Genomic DNA, 18860 nt, shown 5'->3' on the forward strand with positions numbered 1-18860 from the left:
TCGGGGGGTTTTTTTTCGCTTATTACTTTCCTCTTATTTAGTCAGAAATTACGTTGGTTGGTGAAAAAAAAAGGAGAGAGAAACAGATGTTGAGAGAGAGAGAGAGATGACATTCTAGTCAGCAGCATCAAAGATTTTGAATTCAATTACAACGTTTGGAACTTTGAATCGGTTTGAAAAAAAATGATCATTTGTAGGACTGGAAAATGCATACATCATTCAATTGCTTAGCTTATGAGTTTGTCAAACGCTTAGCACCTAAGACTTTTTTTTGCGAGGTGACTTTTCTATCTTGGAGAGAATAAGGTCAAAGGTCTACTGCTCCTATGCAAAAAGGGTACACGTATTGAACTATGGCCTATGGATGGCGTTGGACAAGGAATAGGAAATTGGAGGAAAAGAGTTGCAAGGCATGAGCAAGAAAAACAGAAGCTGGTCTTCGTGCAAATACAAAAAGAAACAAAATAATCAATGCATACTTGATTCTTAATCATCTCTCGTTGATGATGATTAAATTCAAATTGAACTTTTAATTACTCCATTTTTTTAGCCTTGTTCTTTTAGTGACAACACATGCACAGCACAACAAGGAGACAATGAGATGGACTGGAGATATGATGGTCAATAATCTCAGGCACACGTTTTCTCACGAGAAAATATGCAACACGAACGAATAATAATGCATGTGGCCAGACACGCACTGTCCTCATTTTGCTTTGCTCCTGAGGTGCTATCTGTCATTTAGGTTGATAGATACCGATAGCAACATCCTCTCTCAAGGTGTCGGCCTCTAGTAGATTTCCACTGAAAAAAGAGGTTGAAAAGGTCGTGAGACCACAGGTAAAAAAAATAACAAAAATAGAGGTTAGTCAAAAGGGTCTCAATGCACCATGAAGATGTTAATTACATCATTATTTTTTTAAAAAAAACAAATCTTACAGGTTTCATGACTTGGTCACGTCCTATCTTGGGAACTAATTATGCCTTGCAAGCAAACATCAGCAGTTTCAGACGATGCATGCACCGACTGAAGAAAGAGATATTTTCCCAGCTCTTTTTTTTTGGCAATGAACTTGTGTGTCTTTGCTTGTGCTTGGAAACAACTCCTTGTGATTGCCTGAAAGGAACCACCACACTACACACAGGCAGAGCACCATGAGAATGGATTAAGAAAAGCTACGGTAGGATGCCTAATTTCCTCACCAGGCAGCAATGCAACAAGATCCAGTAACGTGGGAAGCAGAAGCAGACACGGCCAGGTCAGTTAAGGGGTTGCTTTCGGAGGGAGAGTTGGTGCCAGTTACACTGCAGCCATCGTGTTAGGGAGAGACTCATTCCAAGCAAGCAGAGCTTTCTGGGAGTGAAGGGCAACCATGATGACAAGGAAGCAACGCCAAGAGAGCCGCTCCAGGCCTGCAAAACTTCACCGATCTGCTTGAAATATATTACAACTTCATGAAAAACGGGGATTGCATTTTGTTTATCCATACATATAGATTATCGCTACAAAAATTAGTTAGTACCAGCGGTGTCGCTATTTCAAAATTTGCCACCATGCATATTGCAACAAAATTTTAAGCACCCCAAAACTTAGCCAACCCATATTTTTACAATTATATATCTTATTTAAACTGCTATTCGCATATCAATCCCTATGGAGTTTTTTATTTTGAAAAAAAAAAACAAGTGCTAGGAAGTTACTCTTGTTTTCTGGCATTGCGCTATCACTCGTGTTTTCCTATGTTTCTCTAGGCTGGTAGCATGTGACAAGATAGGTACAAAGTGGTTGGAGCAAATGATGATATAAAGAGGAGGAATGTTGCACCAACTATTAACATAGCCACTCACAATATGGGGGAGGATGAGGGTAGGAAGAAAGGGACAAGGAAGAGGGAGGGGAGGGGGTGGCAGTTTTTTTATTGAAAAAAGAAAAATAAATGGGTAAAGAGTAACTTCCTGAGTTTTTTTACGCTTATATGCACAATTCCTAAAATCTCTAGCCTTTTGCGTGACTCAAAACTTAACGTTCTAGTCATGCTTGATCATTGCTCTGAAGCTATATGGGTAGGTAATCAAGGTACATCCGGTTGTTCCCAAATAGGATTGCTCTGAGAAATTCTAGAATTAGCTCAAAATCAACAGAGGTGTTAGGTAGTTCGGTTCTTGTAATGTAATGGAATTTAACTTTTATTTAAAAAAAACAAATCCAAACGATTTCGTTTTGCCAACACTATGGCAATTAGCCGATCAGGGCCATCCTGGGTCGAAATTCAATCGGGCCCAACCTCATCCCCGACGATCCAGCCACAATTCTCTACCTGCCCACGGGCACAATACAGCCCACCATCATATAGTTAGGTATAAATTCATATGAACTTACACAAACATGAACTATGGTGCGCAAAATTGTTTTGAGCCTCAGAAAGTTCACAACAAAGACTTGAGAGTAGAACCAAACAATTCACGGTCATTTGAGATTCAGGTGGTGAGAAATATTGACAATGTAGTGGTCCGACCACCACTGTGATGAGAGCCTGCCTATTTACGAGCATTACTAGCTATGAAAACGGACGGAAACAGACAGAAAAACCTCATTTCTACTTTCGTTTCTATTTTTTTTTGGCAGAAACAAGATCGGGTTCGGAAAATACGGGTACGGAAACGGGATAATCTTACGCGGAAGTACAGAAACGAACCAATACGGACGTTGAGCCAGAAAGAATAACACGATCAAATATTCTCAAGTATACATTAACAAAGTCACAAAATAATATACACGTACGAAGTTATTAGTCCAATATTCACTAGTATGCCATGTGTTAACATGTTAACATGCATACTTAGTGATTGGTATGTTTTTGAACATATCAATTTTTAGACATATCTTATGTAGATTAAAAACGAGATGAAAAACAGAATAAATACGAGTCAATTCCATGTAAAAACGGGATTTCTCGGAAACGGACGGAGAAACCTCATTTCTACTTCCGTAAATACGGAAACGGGATCCCACAAATACAGAAACGGATGGACAAAAATAGAAAACAGAACGGGCCGAAATGGGAATATTTCCGTCCGTTTTCAACCCTAACCATTACAAAAACAGAAGCACAGCAACACTACCATTGTCTGAACTTGCATCCAAAAAGTTCCAGCAAAGCACCGACACAGAACGTGCATCCCCGGCGCAGCACCAAACTGCCAACCACAAGACAGCAAATTGCTTCAGAAAACATTGGCCGTAGATATTGACAATGCTGGTTTCACATCATACTTCAAGGCAACAACAACTCACCAGTTATACTGTCAGCTTGAGATCTAAATTTTCATCAGTTCCTGAAAAAAAAAATCAGACAATTCTGAATCAATTTCTGAGATGCACTGCAATTAACAGACAACTCAAGAATACTGCAGGTTTGCAACGTCTTATTCTAGCATCAAGTGTGCTCATTTCATTCAGAAGATCAATTCAATATAGTAGCTTTTAGCCAAATGTAGCAATCACCAATCAGCCCCAGCCAATTATCTTGATTCAGCAGGAAACATAGAACCAGCAAACAGGAAGTCTTGGTTGACAAAAGGTCAATGAATAGATAAAAAGGGTACCTCTTCCTTCTGCTTTTGGATGGATTCTATCTTTTTCATGTACCCATCTGTGACTTTCTGCAGAATTTGCACAAGAAAGTTAGTCCCCACTAACTAAATCTAACAAATAAGCTTTCCAAGGTATGTCGACACATCATTGGGAATCTCAGTACAGCTACAGGAAGAAATATTTGAAAAAGTATCCTCACTTGTAGATCAGCCGACAAATCTTTCACGTTATCTTCAGAAAGCTTCTTTTCCTACATAAGCAAATGTAGTATATGAGTTTCATCACAAAGCTACGATAGCCCATATAAACTAGTGCATCATCAGTTCATCACAAAGCTACGATAGCCCATATAAACTAGTGCCAACTGAAAACAGCATACCTTCTGTAGTTTATCATAAGCTTTGATTGCATCTCTTCTTATGTTCCTTATAGCAACCTGCAAAAAAGATCAGTCATAGATACAACATTACCTAATTATAATGATTCATACAGGATAACAAAACACATGATCTTTTATGGGTAGAAATATGGAGGTAAAAAAGTCCAAGGAAGAAAATAAGAGAAGGCCATATTTGAGGTGAAAACACGACGATAAAAGGTTAACAGACAAAACATGGGATAATACCTTGCCATCTTCAGCTAACTTAGCTACAGTTTTTGCTAATTCCTGCAGAAAAAATAAGAATTTCAGAAGGGTACATAGTGCTAAGAACTTTAGAATCAGTGGAAGACATACAATTTTTACTATCCTAACATGAACAAATGCCAAAAACCATGCCAGACTATGGACTTGTAGGCCGTTTCTGCGGGCTACACATTTCTGGGCCAGGCCTAGTTGGCCACCAACAACAAACAACAACAACAACATAGCCTTTTTCCCCAAGCAAGTTGGGGTAGGCTAGAGATGAAACCCGAAAGAAATAAGTTCAAGGTTCAGGCACATTGATAGTTAGTCTCCAAGCGCTCCTATCCAAAGCTATCTCTTTAGAGATATTCCAATCCTTAAGGTCTCTCTTAACCGACTCACCCCACGTCAGTTTATGTCTACCTCTACCCCTCTTTACATTATCGACCCGCTCAAGAACCCCATTACGCACCGGCGCCTCAGGAGGCCTTCGTTGGACATGTCTAAACCATCTCAGCCGATGCTGGGTAAGTTTCTCCTCAATTGGTGCCACCCCGACCCTATCCCGAATAACTTCGTTCCGGACTCTATCCCTCCTTGTGTGCCCGCAAAACCACCGCAACATTCGCATCTCTGCTACACTCAGTTGCTGGACATGTCGCCTTTTTGTAGGCCAACATTCAGCACCGTATAACATCGCCGGACGAATTGCTGTCCTATAGAATTTGCCTTTTAGCTTTTGTGGCACCCTCTTGTCACAAAGCATACCAGAAGCTTGCCGCCATTTCAACCAGCTAGCTGAAATTCTATGCCTAACATCTTCATCAATGTCGCCATCCTTTTGTAGCACCGATCCTAAATACCGTAAAGTATCCTTTTGGACCACCACTTGCCCATCTAGACTAACGTCTCCCCCCTCATGCCTAGTCGCACTGAAATCGCACATCATGTACTCGGTCTTGGTCCTACTAAGTCTGAACTCTTTCGACTCTAACGTGCGTTTCCATAGCTCTAACTTCTTATTAACCCCTGCCCTAATCTCGTCAACTAGCACCACATCATCAGCAAAGAGCATACACCAAGGGATCTCACCTTGTATATCCCTTGTGACCTCATCCATCACTAAAGCAAATAAATAAGGGCTCAACGCTGACCCCTGGTGTAGGCCTATGTTAATAGGAAAGTCAGTGGTGTTGCCATCACATGTCCGGACAAACGTCGTCGCATCCTTGTACATATCCTTAATGAGGGTAATGTACTTAGTTGGGACTTTGTGCTTCTCCAAGGCCCACCACATGATATTTCTCGGTACTTTGTCATATGCCTTCTCAAGGTCAATGAAGACCATGTGCAAGTCCTTCTTCTGCTCCCTATATCTCTCCATCAATTGTCGTATTAAGAAAATCGCCTCCCTGGTTGACCTTCCAGGCATGAACCCAAATTGGTTTTGGGTCACACTTGTCACTCTTCTTAGGCGATGCTCGATAACCCTCTCCCAAAGCTTCATCGTATGGCTCATCATCTTAATCACACGGTAGTTAGTACAACTTTGAACATCGCCCTTGTTTTTGAAGATAGGTACTAATATACTTCTCCTCCATTCTTCCGGCATCTTGTTTGACCGAAAAATGAGATTAAAAAGCTTAGTTAACCATACTATTGCTCTATCTCCTAGGCATCTCCACACCTCAATGGGGATACCATCAGGGCCCATCGCTTTACCTCCCTTCATCCTCTTCAAAGCCTCCCCGATCTCTACCTCCTGAATTCTCCTCACAAAACGTCTGTTGGTATCGTCAAAAGAGTCATCTAACTCAAGGGTAGGGCCCTCACTCTCCCTATTAAATAACTTGTCGAAGTACTCTCTCCATCTATCTATGATCTCCTCATCCTTCACTAGCAGTCGATCTGTCCCATCCTTAATGCATTTGATTTGGTTGATATCCCTTGTCTTCCGCTCGCGGATCCTAGCCATCCTATAAATGTCCTTCTCCCCTTCTTTCGTGCCTAGCCGCTGATACAGGTCATCATACGCCTTACCCTTTGCTACACTCACAGTTCGCTTTGCAACCCTCTTCGCTAATTTATAGCCCTCGATGTTGGCTGCACTCTTGTCAAGGTGGAGGCGCTTGAAACACTCTTTCTCCTTAATAGCCCTTTGCACCTCGTCGTTCCACCACCAGATGTCTTTCCCCTCATGTTGCCTCCCCTACTCACGCCAAACACCTCTGAGGCCACCTTCCGAACACATGTTGCCATCTTTAAGTTGGCCCCTGAGATTTTTTCCATTTTCCAAGTATAGGCCAGAATAAATTCACATAGGACTGAAAAAAATTATCAGCAAAAGTAATGGGATGTGATCCCACAAGATTCATAGATAATTTAACGTGTATAAAAGAGATCTTAGCTGTATATTTTGCAGACAAGCGGTATACATAGAAGTTACTAAACAACTCATTAGAATGAGCAGGACTTTACTTCAATTATCAAAAGCAAAACATATTTCTTTGTTAACCAGCTTTACATATTTAACTGATAGTGTTTGCAGTTATTTCAACACACCAAATAGTCTCGAGATATATGGAACATATGGCAGCACTTCCAAGTGTTTTAATGAACCTGTTTTTTGCATGTCAGCTACATTTTATTTTGGTATGCACCAAGTTACCATTCTAAAATTTGCAGAAAAGATTTCCAGACAACATAGCAAGTGAAAAATGTAATGCATAGATGAATTTCCAAACACAAACCTTTCTGCGATCTGATGTCAGTGGTGGGACAGTCACTCGTATCACTTCTCCATCATTGCTTGGTGTTACACCAAGATTCGCGGCAACTATTGTTTTCTCAATAAGCTTGAGGCTACACAGTACATGGGTGTGAAAACCTAGGATGAAAACTCAACATTGGCTCTGCACTGGAAAGCTTAATTGGTTAAATAGCTTACCTTGACTTGTCATATGGCTGAATAAGAAGAGAAGTTGCATCTGGAGTGCTTATCTGTGCAATGCTCTTCAAGTTCACTGGAGTTCCATAGTACTCAACCTGTAAGAAACTCCTATTCGATCATTGCGTGCTAAAATCGGCTCAGGATTTTATGTTACAGTTACTGAGCTGCGAAAACCACCATCTTGTACATTGTTGCAGCTAAGCAGGATATCAAACAAAATAGTTTAATGCATGCAAAAGTGGAAAAGTCATGAAGGTGTACCCAATACAGAGGAGCATATTTGATCATGCAACAGTTGGTACTCCATATGAGGAAAAAGGGTGAGTCATCAAACCTCAATCCGGTCCAGCATTGCCGGGTTTGCACGCCCTGTCCTCACAGTGTTGAAGTTAGTTTGGACCGTTTCGATTGCCTTCTCCATCTTTTCTTTCTGAAAATACAAACGAGCAGCTAGTTAAAACTAGAGGAACAAAACCTGACCATACAAAAAGGTCCTTTCAAATAGAGTATACAATTACTCACAGCTTGCTCTTCAATGACAGATTTTTCTGCTTCAATTTCTTCGATAGTGGCATGCGTCAAAACTGCTCTGATAACATGAGAATCACAAGCTAATGAAGATTGATCTGATTATCTGAAGGTCCATAATATGGGGTAAATATTTATTTCTGTAACCACTCGCCTCTTGTCGGAGTGCTGAAGAACGAGTGGCCTGCCAACAAAGTCCACTTGTCCAGCCTGAAGTCTTGCAAAGTTCGTGGAGGAGTAAACCAATTGCTTTGGGAGGCAACCACAGCCTGTAAAATATGAAATTTGTTGTCAAGAGTTAGCCACACTGTTGGTTTCATGTCACACTGTAAACTCAATATTTTGAGTACATGAGAATTGAGTGCAGTAGCATCCTCTGCAGACCAAAACTCAGAACATTTAAGGGAACTCCCAATCCCATCAAGAAAAAATTTGATGAGCACTTGTTTCATTATTGGGTGGAAAAGCTTCACGGGCGTCAATAAATGGCAGCATTACCCGGAAACCGGCTTAGCAACTAGCACGCAAGTATCAATTGTTCGGTGGCATTATCCCCGTAGCAGCCGGACGAGCATATCTTAAAAGCGAGTAGAAATAGAAATTCTGGTCGTGCATTGGAGAACGGCAGGCAAGCAAATAACCTAGGCCAAGTGTCTGGGCCGCCTAGTGACTGGTTCATCGCTGAAAATACTGTAAAACCAAAACATAGCATAGCGTCACTCTCTGCTTATGAATCAAACGCTCGCGCGTGATATTACGATACCGCGTCACTTGAACACTGTCCCCACGGATTTTTCTGCTCGCTACAGCTGAATTGTGACTAGGCGCTCGAATTTCCGGTAGCGCGGGAGGCGGTGCAGGAGGAGGAGCGGACCTTGGCGCTCGGCGAGGCGGCGCGAGAGGGCGCGCAGCGGGGAGGAGGCCGCCGCGGGGGAGACGGCGTGGAGCGCCATGCGCGCAGCCGGTGACGGTGAGGGAGTGGAGTGGGAGGGAGCAGTAGTGGCCAAGCCAAGCCGAAGCCGCCGCCAAGCGAAGAAGAAGAGGATAAGATCATGGCCATACGACCATATCCGCTCTGGTGGGCTGGATTGGAATCCAGCCCAGCCCGTCTCAGGGCCAGGTTTTCTTTATCCGACCGTTTGGACCGAACCACCGGCGTCCGGTTCCGGCTAACCGGTCCGGTTTGACCGGTTACTGGTAAAAACCGATCAAACTCAAATTTGAATTCAAAACCCGCAGTTATACCGATTTCGAACGGCTAACCGGCCGGTTAGACCGGTTTACCGGTCCGGTTTGACCGGTTACCGGTCGGTTTGACTGGTAACCCGCTAAATTCATTTATTTTCTTTTTTTGTTTAAATTCAAATATCCGCAAAGTATACTAAATGAATGTTTGTATAACATGTTTTAGTCTAAATGAACTCTCCAACCCTTTTTTGTACTACTTTTACATTGTATTTGTATACTTTTGTATGCACGTTTTTTTGTTTAACTTCAAATGCTCGCAAAGTATACTAAATGAACGAATATTTGAAAAAATTTGACATCATTAGATTCGTCGCAACTTGAAGTATTTTTAAGATTTTTTTGGGATTTTTCCATTTTTTAAATTCAAATTTAAAATTTGAATTTGGGCCGGTTTAAAACCGGCCGGAACCGGAACCGGTCCGGGCCGGTTAGACCGGTAACCGCGGTAACCGGACCGGTTCCGGCCGGTTTGATGAACCCTGCTCAGGGCTCGGCCCATTAAAACCCGAGGCCCGGCGGCCCACCGGCCCTACAGGACGTTGCGATGTTGCTGGGTCATCCTATCAGTGGGGATGTCGTAGGGCCTCGCATTGTCCCGTCCACGTGGTTGGACGATCTAGAAGAGCATTTTACAAATATTGACATCGCGATTGATGTAGAGGAGCACCCAAAATCAACAGGGCCTGCCAAGTCATGGATCCTGAAGTTTCAGGTACATATCTCGTTTCGTTATGAGTAATGTTAGAGTTATGCATTGCTGCTTTAACTAATCAATATTTAGTTTGTCGATGGCTCGTCAACCTTTCTCGAACATGTGGGTGATAAGGGTGCAGCCTTGGGTCGATGGTTGGGACCAGGCAAAGGAGAACGTGGCGCTTCCGATCCCTGCACACACGGAGGCTTCGTACAGGGCGTACCTGAGCTAGTACCAGCCTAAGACTCGTTGCCGCTTGCTATATGCTGACATGCATCCACAGCCGCATGTTGCAACCCCACAGGATGACTATGCACGACATAAGGATGAGGCATTAGCTGGGGCGGTGAGTTAAAGTTATCATCGCTTTGATAACAACAATTAATTCTCAGTCCATACAGGTGATGGACACCCACCTTATCAACCTCACGGAGGGATCCAGTTTAGTACCATGGCACTAGCTGCAGGGATGTCATTTCAACCAACACAGGCACCACCACGACCTTTCGTTAAACATATAGTCCATATCTTAATTTCAATTAATTTTGGTATAAAATCTAATTCTTTTTGTATTTACATATATGATCACAACAGTTATATGATGCAGGGCCTTCTTCGTATTACCCTATGGCGACAGCAGAAGAAACGCAATGTAAATACCTAATCCGTAGCCCGAATTTATCATGTTCTTCTTATTTCTATAAATATTTTAAATAATTTGAACGGTTTATAGGATCGCACCACCAGCTTCCTGATATGGGTCCTTCTTCGTATCCACCACCAACAGGTACGTATGATGAATATATACTCAAATAGATGACTTATAAGACGATGATTAAGATATCTTAATTGCTACTACATAGGGGACACACAGGATATCTTTGAGGCGAATTTCGAAGACTGGAGTCGGTTATTTTCTACACCTAACCAGCAGGCCGATCCTACCTTCCAGACACCTGTGGCCACCGAACGTCCAGGTAGAGACATAGGGCCTCCAGACCGACACACCTACCATACAAACCACGTCCACGCACAACGTAAAAGAGGTCGACATGGCCGGGGTGGTTAGGAGGTGCTTCTAATTATTTCTGTATTTTTGTTATGGACATGTCGTCATGTTATACTTATTTCGTTCTTATGCATCACCTATTTCATTCTCAGTTGCGTATGTGTATGAATTGCTAAGTTATACTTTTCATATTCATCTACTTTACTAATGTTTTTATTTTTATCCAAAATATCTAAAACCACATCTAATGCCGCACTGCACGTTCATTGCGGTGAGGAGGGGACTGCCACCCCCTGTCGGGCGGTAGCCTGGCCTACCGCCCCACCAATGGGCGGCGGGTACCTGCCGCCCGGCAGGGGGGCGACAGGCTCCCCCAAGGGCCAAAATGCGATCAAATGTAAATTTTATTTACATTGGGGCCGGCCGCCCCGCAGCCGGGCGGCAGGGGTACAAAACTGTAAATTATAAAACGAAAATATATTTCTGTAAAAAAATAATTTTGAAAAATATAAAAATAAAAAACGCCCTGCAACGTCATCGTCTCATCCATCCCCTCACGGCATCACCACTACCGTCTCCTTCCTTCCTCCTCGCAGAGCCGAAAGCCGAGGCGAAACCAATCGCGGAGGCGAAGCGAAGCCGCCGCGAGAGGAGAGGGAGAGGAGGCGAGGAGGGATGGGGCGGAAGCGGAAGGAGCTGCTGTCGTCGGCGCCGTGGCGGACGGGGGAGGCGGCGGAGGACGAGGAGGCGGCCAGGCTCAGCCGCGAGGGTAAGGTCAGCGTCACCAACAACCCCGGCGAGACGGCCACCATGAACGTCCCCCGCAGCAGGCGCCAGGACCTCGACCTCGCCGTTGACGACTTCGACGAGGAGGAGATCGACCCCGAGCTGCGCTACTCCTTCCAGCGGAACAGCAGGGTATATTTATTTGTTACCCTCCTCTCCCCACCCGCCCATCTCTTCCAATCTTCTTTTTTTTCTTTTCCAATTCCCCCCATTCCTCCTCCGTATGTGTATGCAACTATGTGCGCTCTAGGTATTCGATCACCCAGACCAGGAACAATTGCCATGTTCATAATCCTAAATAACGTGTGTCACGCACAAGTCTTCTTTGTGTTTTCGAAAATTTAATTGAAAATTGAACTGTATGGTCCCAAAAAGAAACAGGATTATCCTTAGTCCTGACCCTCACGCTGCTAACCATAAGAGTATGGAAAAGAAAAGATGCACCGGATTATCATTATTGAGAATTGCATCACAAGCTTGTAAATTGCAGCTGTTTAAGAAACCTAGGATTTGATGCCGCGCCATAGTTCCGCCTCTATACAAGCACATGAATATTGTTTGAGTTGTCAAGTTAGTGTTGCGCTGAATTTACTTTCATAGTTATAGCAGCCACTGTAACTTTACTGCTATATTCACTGCCAGCAATGGAGACAATTCTCCGAATGAAAAGGCTGTGCTTGTCATGCTCCGCTATGGCGTGGTAATGTTTGCAGTTAAATCAGGCACATGTGCTGATTTTGTTCATGGCAGTAACATCCAACCACCTCGCTATGTGTACCATCCCACCATCAGAACCTGAAATAAGGCATATTGTTTCTTCCTGGTCATGTCTACTTTTACACGCTCGTGTGTGGGATGGAGCAAACACTGTGAGCAATATCAGGACCTGAAAGTAATGACACAGCTTAGGCATCTGACACTGTGTGTGATGTCTAGGTTTTGTAACCTAAAATCTGTACTCGGTTGATAGCTCAATGGCACCGCATTGTCCAGTACATCGTGCCACTACTTTCAGCTTTTCAAAATCTATGATGTTATCTCTCTCTCTCTTTTTTTAATCAGTTGTGCGAACAGCATGATCTTAGCCCACTGTCCTGCTTTGATTTATTTGGATATGGACATCGAACCAGGACAAATAGATAAGCAAAAAAAGTGGACAATACCCCTGTTTTGAAGCCTTTTACTTCTATGTGGTGGATTATTATTCTATAGAAAATTTAGTTCTTCATTGGTATTCCATGCAGTGAATATTTGTTAGTTATTTCTTTATTTATTGACATTAAACTGGATCTTTTGCAGTTTTTGAAGAGAGTTTTTAGTGTGGATACACTTGTCAAGCCTCTCCCCCCTGTAATGGCATACAGTGTATCTCGTAATGTAAACTTTTTCTTCCGGATCTTCACACAGTTCTGGGGTAAGCTATGTTGATAGAAGATCATATTGTGTGCTAGCAATTACTTTCACTCTTCTGATCTTTTATTCAACCTGTTTTTCTATTTGTGTCATTGTAATAACTTAGTTGGTTTTTGTTTGCATTTGTGTTTGCAAATTAAGACTAAGGGGCTGATACCTTGCTCTGCATACAAACAATAGCCCTCGTATCCACGGAGCTGAGAGCATCTTATAATATCTGCATTGTGAAGAATAGTCCACTCCATAGTACCCGCATGCTGGTTCTTTTTCATAGTCTCTATTACCTAAAACATTGGAGTTATTGGTGACGGCAGGCACACCATCACCACCACTCTGCCCCTATACTTTGTCTTATTTACCCACTTAAGCCCCCAAGTCTGGTTATGAGGAATCTACTCACTATCTTATTTCTTCTTCACGCTGCAATAATTATCTGAATAAATGTTTTGTCATTTGTCCTGCCTCTATGACACCATTTCACATGACTGTGCATCCACATATATTTCTATGATTCGTTGTGCCATTGCAACGAGAGGCAATTTTGATAGTAAACAATAGCAATAGATTTGCACTAATTTCAGGCCAGTATATTATGTGATAAATTTTACTGATGTCCTTCTCCGAACCTTAAGGGGAAAAAGGCCTACTAAATAGCATCAATGCTTGTTGATTTCACTGGATCATTGTTCTTAGATCGATGAATTTAGCTGACTTATGTGATGTTCCTTCAACTTGTATCCTACAAATTAGACACCATGGATTTTTCCCCTTCTGACTAAACCCTGTGCTGGATATCTTGCAGATGAAGAAGGAATTGCCAACGCACAGAAGTCCCTTGGACTGGGGAATGATGATGGTTCCCGCCGAATGCGCTGATTGTAGTCAAACAAAGTTTCTGTACTGAGCTCAGAACTCTTTGTCCTAGGCACTGGAGATCTGTTATATATGCTTCAAAAGACAGCTGTGGCGTTTCTTAAGTTTGGATTGTAATTCTGTTTATTTTAGTGTTTCTTTCATGTATTTCTGCTTGTACCATATATATTCAAATTCAACATCGTGTACTCACAGTCTGTTCCCTTTTCTATTTGATCTCGAACAAAATTGGGTGAAATGTGGCTCAGTTCCAAACCTTGAATCAAATCGATCAAATCATGTCAATATCCATTGTGGTACAATGTCTGATGCCTGTTGTCGGTGTCGAGCACGAGAATGGTAAAAAATAAAAACTGGAGTTTGTCATGTTTGCTTCTGGACATTTGTTGGACTAATTCCACAGCTTCATTCCTCACCCAAAATAGAGAATGGACACATGAAATTCTGAAGGCAATGAATGCAATGCCTGTTCATGCTCAAAAACTATATCCAGTTCATCATTTCTCTTTATACTAGTCAAAAACGCAAAGAGCATATCTTTTTTTGCTTTCTTTTTCTTAAAAAAAGGAAAAAAATCAAGTTGTGCACATTTGTTGGACCAGGAAGACTCCAATAAACTACATGCACATAGCTCTAGGTAGGGATCATATCTGCCAATCATCTCCGATTGTGCATGCTGCATGTACAAGATGTGATTTTATTTGATCTGCCCCTTTGTATTGTATTGTACTAACCGACCCTGCAACTTAACAAGCTCTGCATTGGCTGCTTTTGGTGTTCCAAGATTCAGAGCCAAAAGGAGTGGTCCTGGACGCCTTGCTGCTCGCCGTACGTCTTTGCATCTTGGAAAGGCCGACCATCTTTGTTTCTTTCCAGCGTCAGCAATTTCTTCTTGCAGGGGTACTTGTTATCACTTCCTGTACCTCATAACTCACAGAGAATCAAAGTTCAGTGTACCATGGCAGACATGAGTAAGTGCTCGGTCACATTGCTCAGCATTCTGCCGCTAACATGATGGAAAGTTTTCTATCTGTCGAGTGAGATTAGCCTAGGCAATAGGCATAGGCTAGGTAGGATAAGCTTACATTTTTAGTGTGCTTTGATCTACTGTACTTGCGGCTCCTCCATCCATTCTTTGCCTTTGTTCAGCAAACGCATAGAGAACCTGTAGTACAAGAATTTAATGGGAGTGGTATAGAGGATCACCATAGTTGCATTTTCAGTATGTTTCGGTAAGTTATATCTATCGAAGTTCAAGTAAAAAAAAAAAGAGAGGAAAGAGGTCATAGGTTGTATCAGTGCTATGGATTTATTACTGAACAGCGACTTCTTGAGAGCAAAGAGATTTTTGTCTAGGAGCTAGCTCCAATGGTTGTTGAGCTCAAAGAGTGATAGCTACAAATGTGAGAATAAAAAGGTTAGTAAAGTTTCCAAGTTTTTTTTTGTTTTGGGATATTGGTTCATAAGATGCTCCATTATATTAGAAGCCTCCAAACTATAAGAATCCTGGAGGAATTCGTTAAATGGATTAATTCATGCATCTAGGCATCTCACTTAGTCACTTACGAAATGAGCACTAATGCGGTTGTTATGATTAACACAGATATATAATATATGATACAACTAGCTTTTCCCCCCCTAAGGTAGAATATATGTAATAGATTTGCAGCCTGCTTTAATATGGTGATGTTACATAATATGATTGGCTGGAGTTCATTCTTGATTCACTGTTGCATTTTCATGTATAATAAGACTGATTTTAATACCTGACAATGAGGAATATGCTTATGGACAGCCAATGCTATATTCCCTGACTGACTACTTTATTGCAACAAAAAGGAAGAGAGAATCCTTTACTAAATATAAAGGCAAAATCTTTTATTTCAGGAGGTAGCTTTACAACATTACAATCTCAGCCACCTTGCGTATTCGTGACAAAAATGCATTTTACTTCAATATAATCCAAATATATTCCTCCAAACAATCTTGTTCTTTGTGACTCCAGTTATATATGCATTGGAACCATATTAGATAAGCTTGTTTGATACTATGTATTTTAACATAAACAAGTTCTTAAGTTTACCCTACAACAACCACCGAATAATGCCAAGGAACTATGGAGAAGAACAGGCTAGAACAATAACATATCCTTGGCTAGCTAGGACCGTTGTAGATCTTTCTCTGCAGAAGGAACATGCTATGGTGATGGATAGAGAGCATTGAAAAATAGCGAGCATCTAAAAGGTCTCAAGTGTCACAGGCCAAACATGCAGGGAGATGACAACAATGTTTCTTTTACGAATGTCCAATGAGCACTCACTCACTCCCCTTTGGGTTGCTTTGCCTTCCATTAGGCAAAAGCCAATTGGAATCAGCTGTTCATGCTTTATGCCCCAAAGCACTAGCTAGGTAGCATCTATTACTGAAGCATCCCACAAGGAAATGTCTCCACTTCTGCAATGGCACCAGGTGGCACCCTCTCCAGACTGCAGCATATTTTGGTGATGAATGTGTGGACTGACATCTGGATTTATGCAGGTTTCTTGTGATTTCTCTGTGCTTCCATAAGTTTTGGTGAATTTCAGGGACTCTCTGGTCTCCACACATCAGATCAACTAATCACTATTGTAAAGGTGAAAACCTAGTGTTCTGCAGATCTGAAGAAACTGAAAGCCTGAAAGTGATTGGGTGCTCTAACCTAAGAGGGAGAGGGAGTGAATTAGGCAATCTAAAAAAATTTAACCTAAAGCTCCAACTAGTTTGCACAAAACTTAAACTAAATTGTAGGAAAGGTAGGATGCGTATAATACGGTCGATTGTATTGCAATGAGCCCCACAGAGGGGGGGCGGGCACCTGCGGTCGAGACGAAGGGGAAGGGCGCCGGGGAGGAGTCGGCGCCGGCAGCGGATCCCCGCCAGGGCGGAGTCGCCGTGAGGCGGCGGATCCCGCCTGGAGGAAGGGAGTTCCCCAGGCCCTGGGGAGGAGGAGCATGGCCAGCCGCGGCCGCGGTTGCCGACAGGCCAAGGCCCGGCGGAGTGGAGGCAGCTTGGCGCACGGCGTGGAGTGGAGGGGTAGATGGACGGGGCGGAGCGGGTTCGCCGTTGTTGGAGGAGACCGGCGCGGATCCACCGAAGGAGGCGGGAGCGACGGAGCCAGCTCGCCGGCGGCTGATTCCGCCAAGAGAGAAGCAGGAGGAGGGAGGCCAAGGCCCTCTCGCCGCCACCGACACCCGGGTGAGTTCATCACGATCTATTGCTGCTCGACGACGACTGCGGCAGATCAGATCGATCTGCCACGACACCTAGAAGACCAGCAGATCCTCGATCTGCCGTGGAGGGGGTGGAGGGCACGCCCCCCGGCGGAGATCGACATCTCGCCGGGGGGCGCTAGGGGACCGTCGCGGGGGCTTGCTGGTGGCGAGCCAGGGACGGCCGGCGGCGCCTGGAGGACGAGGGCGCCGGGGAGCAGCGAAAAACTAGGGTTTGAGGCCTAGGGTTAGAACCCAAACTAGTGATATCAAGTAGAATAATAGGATTGGTGTAATTAATGGATTGTATTGCATTGAGGCCTCGGCCGGTATATATAAGAGTACAAGACTTAGGGTGCAAGGCAACCCCACCGGATATGTATGGCAGTCCGGATACAATATCTAAACTACCAAATATACTCTACAAGACTTAGAGTACAAGGCAAGTCAACTATACATATCTCTAATACCCTCCCGCAGTCGAAGCGGGAGGATCCCGAACGCAAAGACTGGACCGAAAATCAGTAAATAACTGTAAGGTAAGCCTTTGGTCATGATATCCGCAAACTGATGAGAGGATAGAACATGAAGCACTCGAACCTGTCCCAAAGACACCTTGTCGCGGACAAAGTGGATGTCAATCTCTATATGCTTCGTGCGACGATGATGAACAGGGTTAGCCGTCATATATACAGCACTAACGTTGTCACAGTAGACCAGAGTCGCCAAAGACAAGGGCATATGAAGCTCCTGAAGAAGCTGACGAAGCCAACAAAACTCAGCCACAGCATGTGCGACTGCTCGATACTCAGCCTCTGCACTCGAGCGGGAGACTGTGGTCTGGCGTTTGGAAGACCAAGACACCAAATTGTCGCCGAGGAAGACACAGTAGCCGGAAGTAGACCGTCGGGAATCAGGACAGCCGGCCCAATCCGCATCAGAGTAGGCTGTGAGGCGATCCACTGGTCCAGTGCCAATGTGAAGACTAGTAGATAGTGTGCCCTTCACATAGCGCAAGATCCGCTTGAGCAGCGCAAGATGAGGCTCACGTGGATCATGCATGAAGAGACACACCTGCTGAATAGCGTAGGCGATGTCGGGTCGAGTCAGTGTGAGGTACTGAAGTGCACCGGCGAGACTCTGGTACTGCGAGGCATCCTCAACAGGATCACCATCTGTTGCAGACAGCTTGGCTCGAGTGTCAACGGGTGTGGCTGTAGAGTGACACTCGGCCATGCCAGCACGCTGAAGAAGATCCACCGCATAATGTCGCTGAGACAAAAAGAGACCATCAGTAGAACGGGTGACAGAGATCCCGAGGAAGTGATGAAGATCTCCCAAATCTGTCATGGCGAACTCCGAGTGTAGACGCTCAGTGATGCAGTGAATTAGGGCAGTTGAGGAAACTGTGAGGACGATGTCATCGACGTAGAGCAGCAAGTAAGCAATATGACCGCCCTCTTTGTAAGCAAAGAGAGAGGTGTCCGAGACCGAAGTAGCGAAACCCAGGGTGCTGATGTAACTGGCGAAGTGCTGGTACCAAGCCCGAGGAGCCTGCTTAAGTCCGTACAAGGACTTTTGCAGGAGACAGACGTGATCTGGGGCAGTCGGATCAACAAATCCAGTTGGCTGCTGGCAGTAGACTGTCTCCTCCAAATGACCATGAAGGAAGGCATTCTTCACGTCGAGCTGATGGATCGGCCAAGAGCGAGATACGGCGAGGCTGAGGATGACCCGAATCGTGGCCGGTTTGACAACCAGACTTAAAGTCTCGTCGTAGTCGAGTCCATGCTGCTGTGAGAACCCGCGGACGACCCACCGAGCCTTATGGCGAGCGAGGGAGCCGTCGGAGTGGTACTTGTGCTTGAAGATCCACATGCCGGAGACGACA

At 43.9% G+C, this 18860-nt stretch overlaps 2 protein-coding genes across 3 annotated transcripts; one reads left to right on the forward strand and one right to left on the reverse strand.

Moving 5' to 3' along the window:
* Nucleotides 1–2890: 2890 nt before the first annotated feature.
* Nucleotides 2891–8784, reverse strand: LOC120711175 (ribosome-recycling factor, chloroplastic-like). 2 transcript variants are annotated; one of them, XM_039996629.1, is made up of 12 exons: nt 8573–8784; nt 7853–7967; nt 7693–7754; nt 7505–7600; nt 7168–7265; nt 6971–7082; nt 4221–4262; nt 3975–4031; nt 3795–3845; nt 3607–3663; nt 3296–3336; nt 2891–3198 (listed from the first exon to the last, which is right to left on the reverse strand). In XM_039996629.1, the coding sequence occupies exons 1-11, from the start codon at nt 8756–8758 to the stop codon at nt 3319–3321; spliced, it is 894 nt and encodes a 297-aa protein (XP_039852563.1). In that variant the 5' UTR covers nt 8759–8784; the 3' UTR covers nt 2891–3198; nt 3296–3318. The 2 variants fall into 2 exon arrangements, with proteins under 2 accessions (XP_039852563.1, XP_039852564.1); XM_039996630.1 differs by having other exon boundaries at nt 7693–7759.
* A 2402-nt stretch (nt 8785–11186) lies between these two features.
* LOC120711176 lies at nt 11187–14006 on the forward strand. The gene is made up of 3 exons (XM_039996631.1): nt 11187–11567; nt 12735–12849; nt 13651–14006. The coding sequence occupies exons 1-3, from the start codon at nt 11325–11327 to the stop codon at nt 13722–13724; spliced, it is 432 nt and encodes a 143-aa protein (XP_039852565.1). The 5' UTR covers nt 11187–11324; the 3' UTR covers nt 13725–14006.
* Nucleotides 14007–18860: the final 4854 nt, after the last annotated feature.

This window comes from Panicum virgatum, chromosome 6K (genome assembly GCF_016808335.1).
Source record: "Panicum virgatum strain AP13 chromosome 6K, P.virgatum_v5, whole genome shotgun sequence".
Lineage (NCBI taxonomy): Eukaryota > Viridiplantae > Streptophyta > Magnoliopsida > Poales > Poaceae > Panicum > Panicum virgatum.

Excerpts from the sequence above, each read along its gene's own strand:
- LOC120711175 (XM_039996629.1), bottom strand. The coding sequence starts at position 8,758 with ATGGCCATGATCTTATCCTCTTCTTCTTCGCTTGGCGGCGGCTTCGGC. Across the intron at positions 7,266-7,504 it reads CAATGCTGGACCGGATTGAG|GTTGAGTACTATGGAACTCC; the intron begins GTTTGATGACTC and ends AGTTTCTTACAG. Across the intron at positions 3,846-3,974 it reads CTTATGATAAACTACAGAAG|GAAAAGAAGCTTTCTGAAGA; the intron begins GTATGCTGTTTT and ends TTGCTTATGTAG.
- LOC120711176 (XM_039996631.1), top strand. The coding sequence starts at position 11,325 with ATGGGGCGGAAGCGGAAGGAGCTGCTGTCGTCGGCGCCGTGGCGGACG. Across the intron at positions 11,568-12,734 it reads CCTTCCAGCGGAACAGCAGG|TTTTTGAAGAGAGTTTTTAG; the intron begins GTATATTTATTT and ends GATCTTTTGCAG. Across the intron at positions 12,850-13,650 it reads GATCTTCACACAGTTCTGGG|ATGAAGAAGGAATTGCCAAC; the intron begins GTAAGCTATGTT and ends GATATCTTGCAG.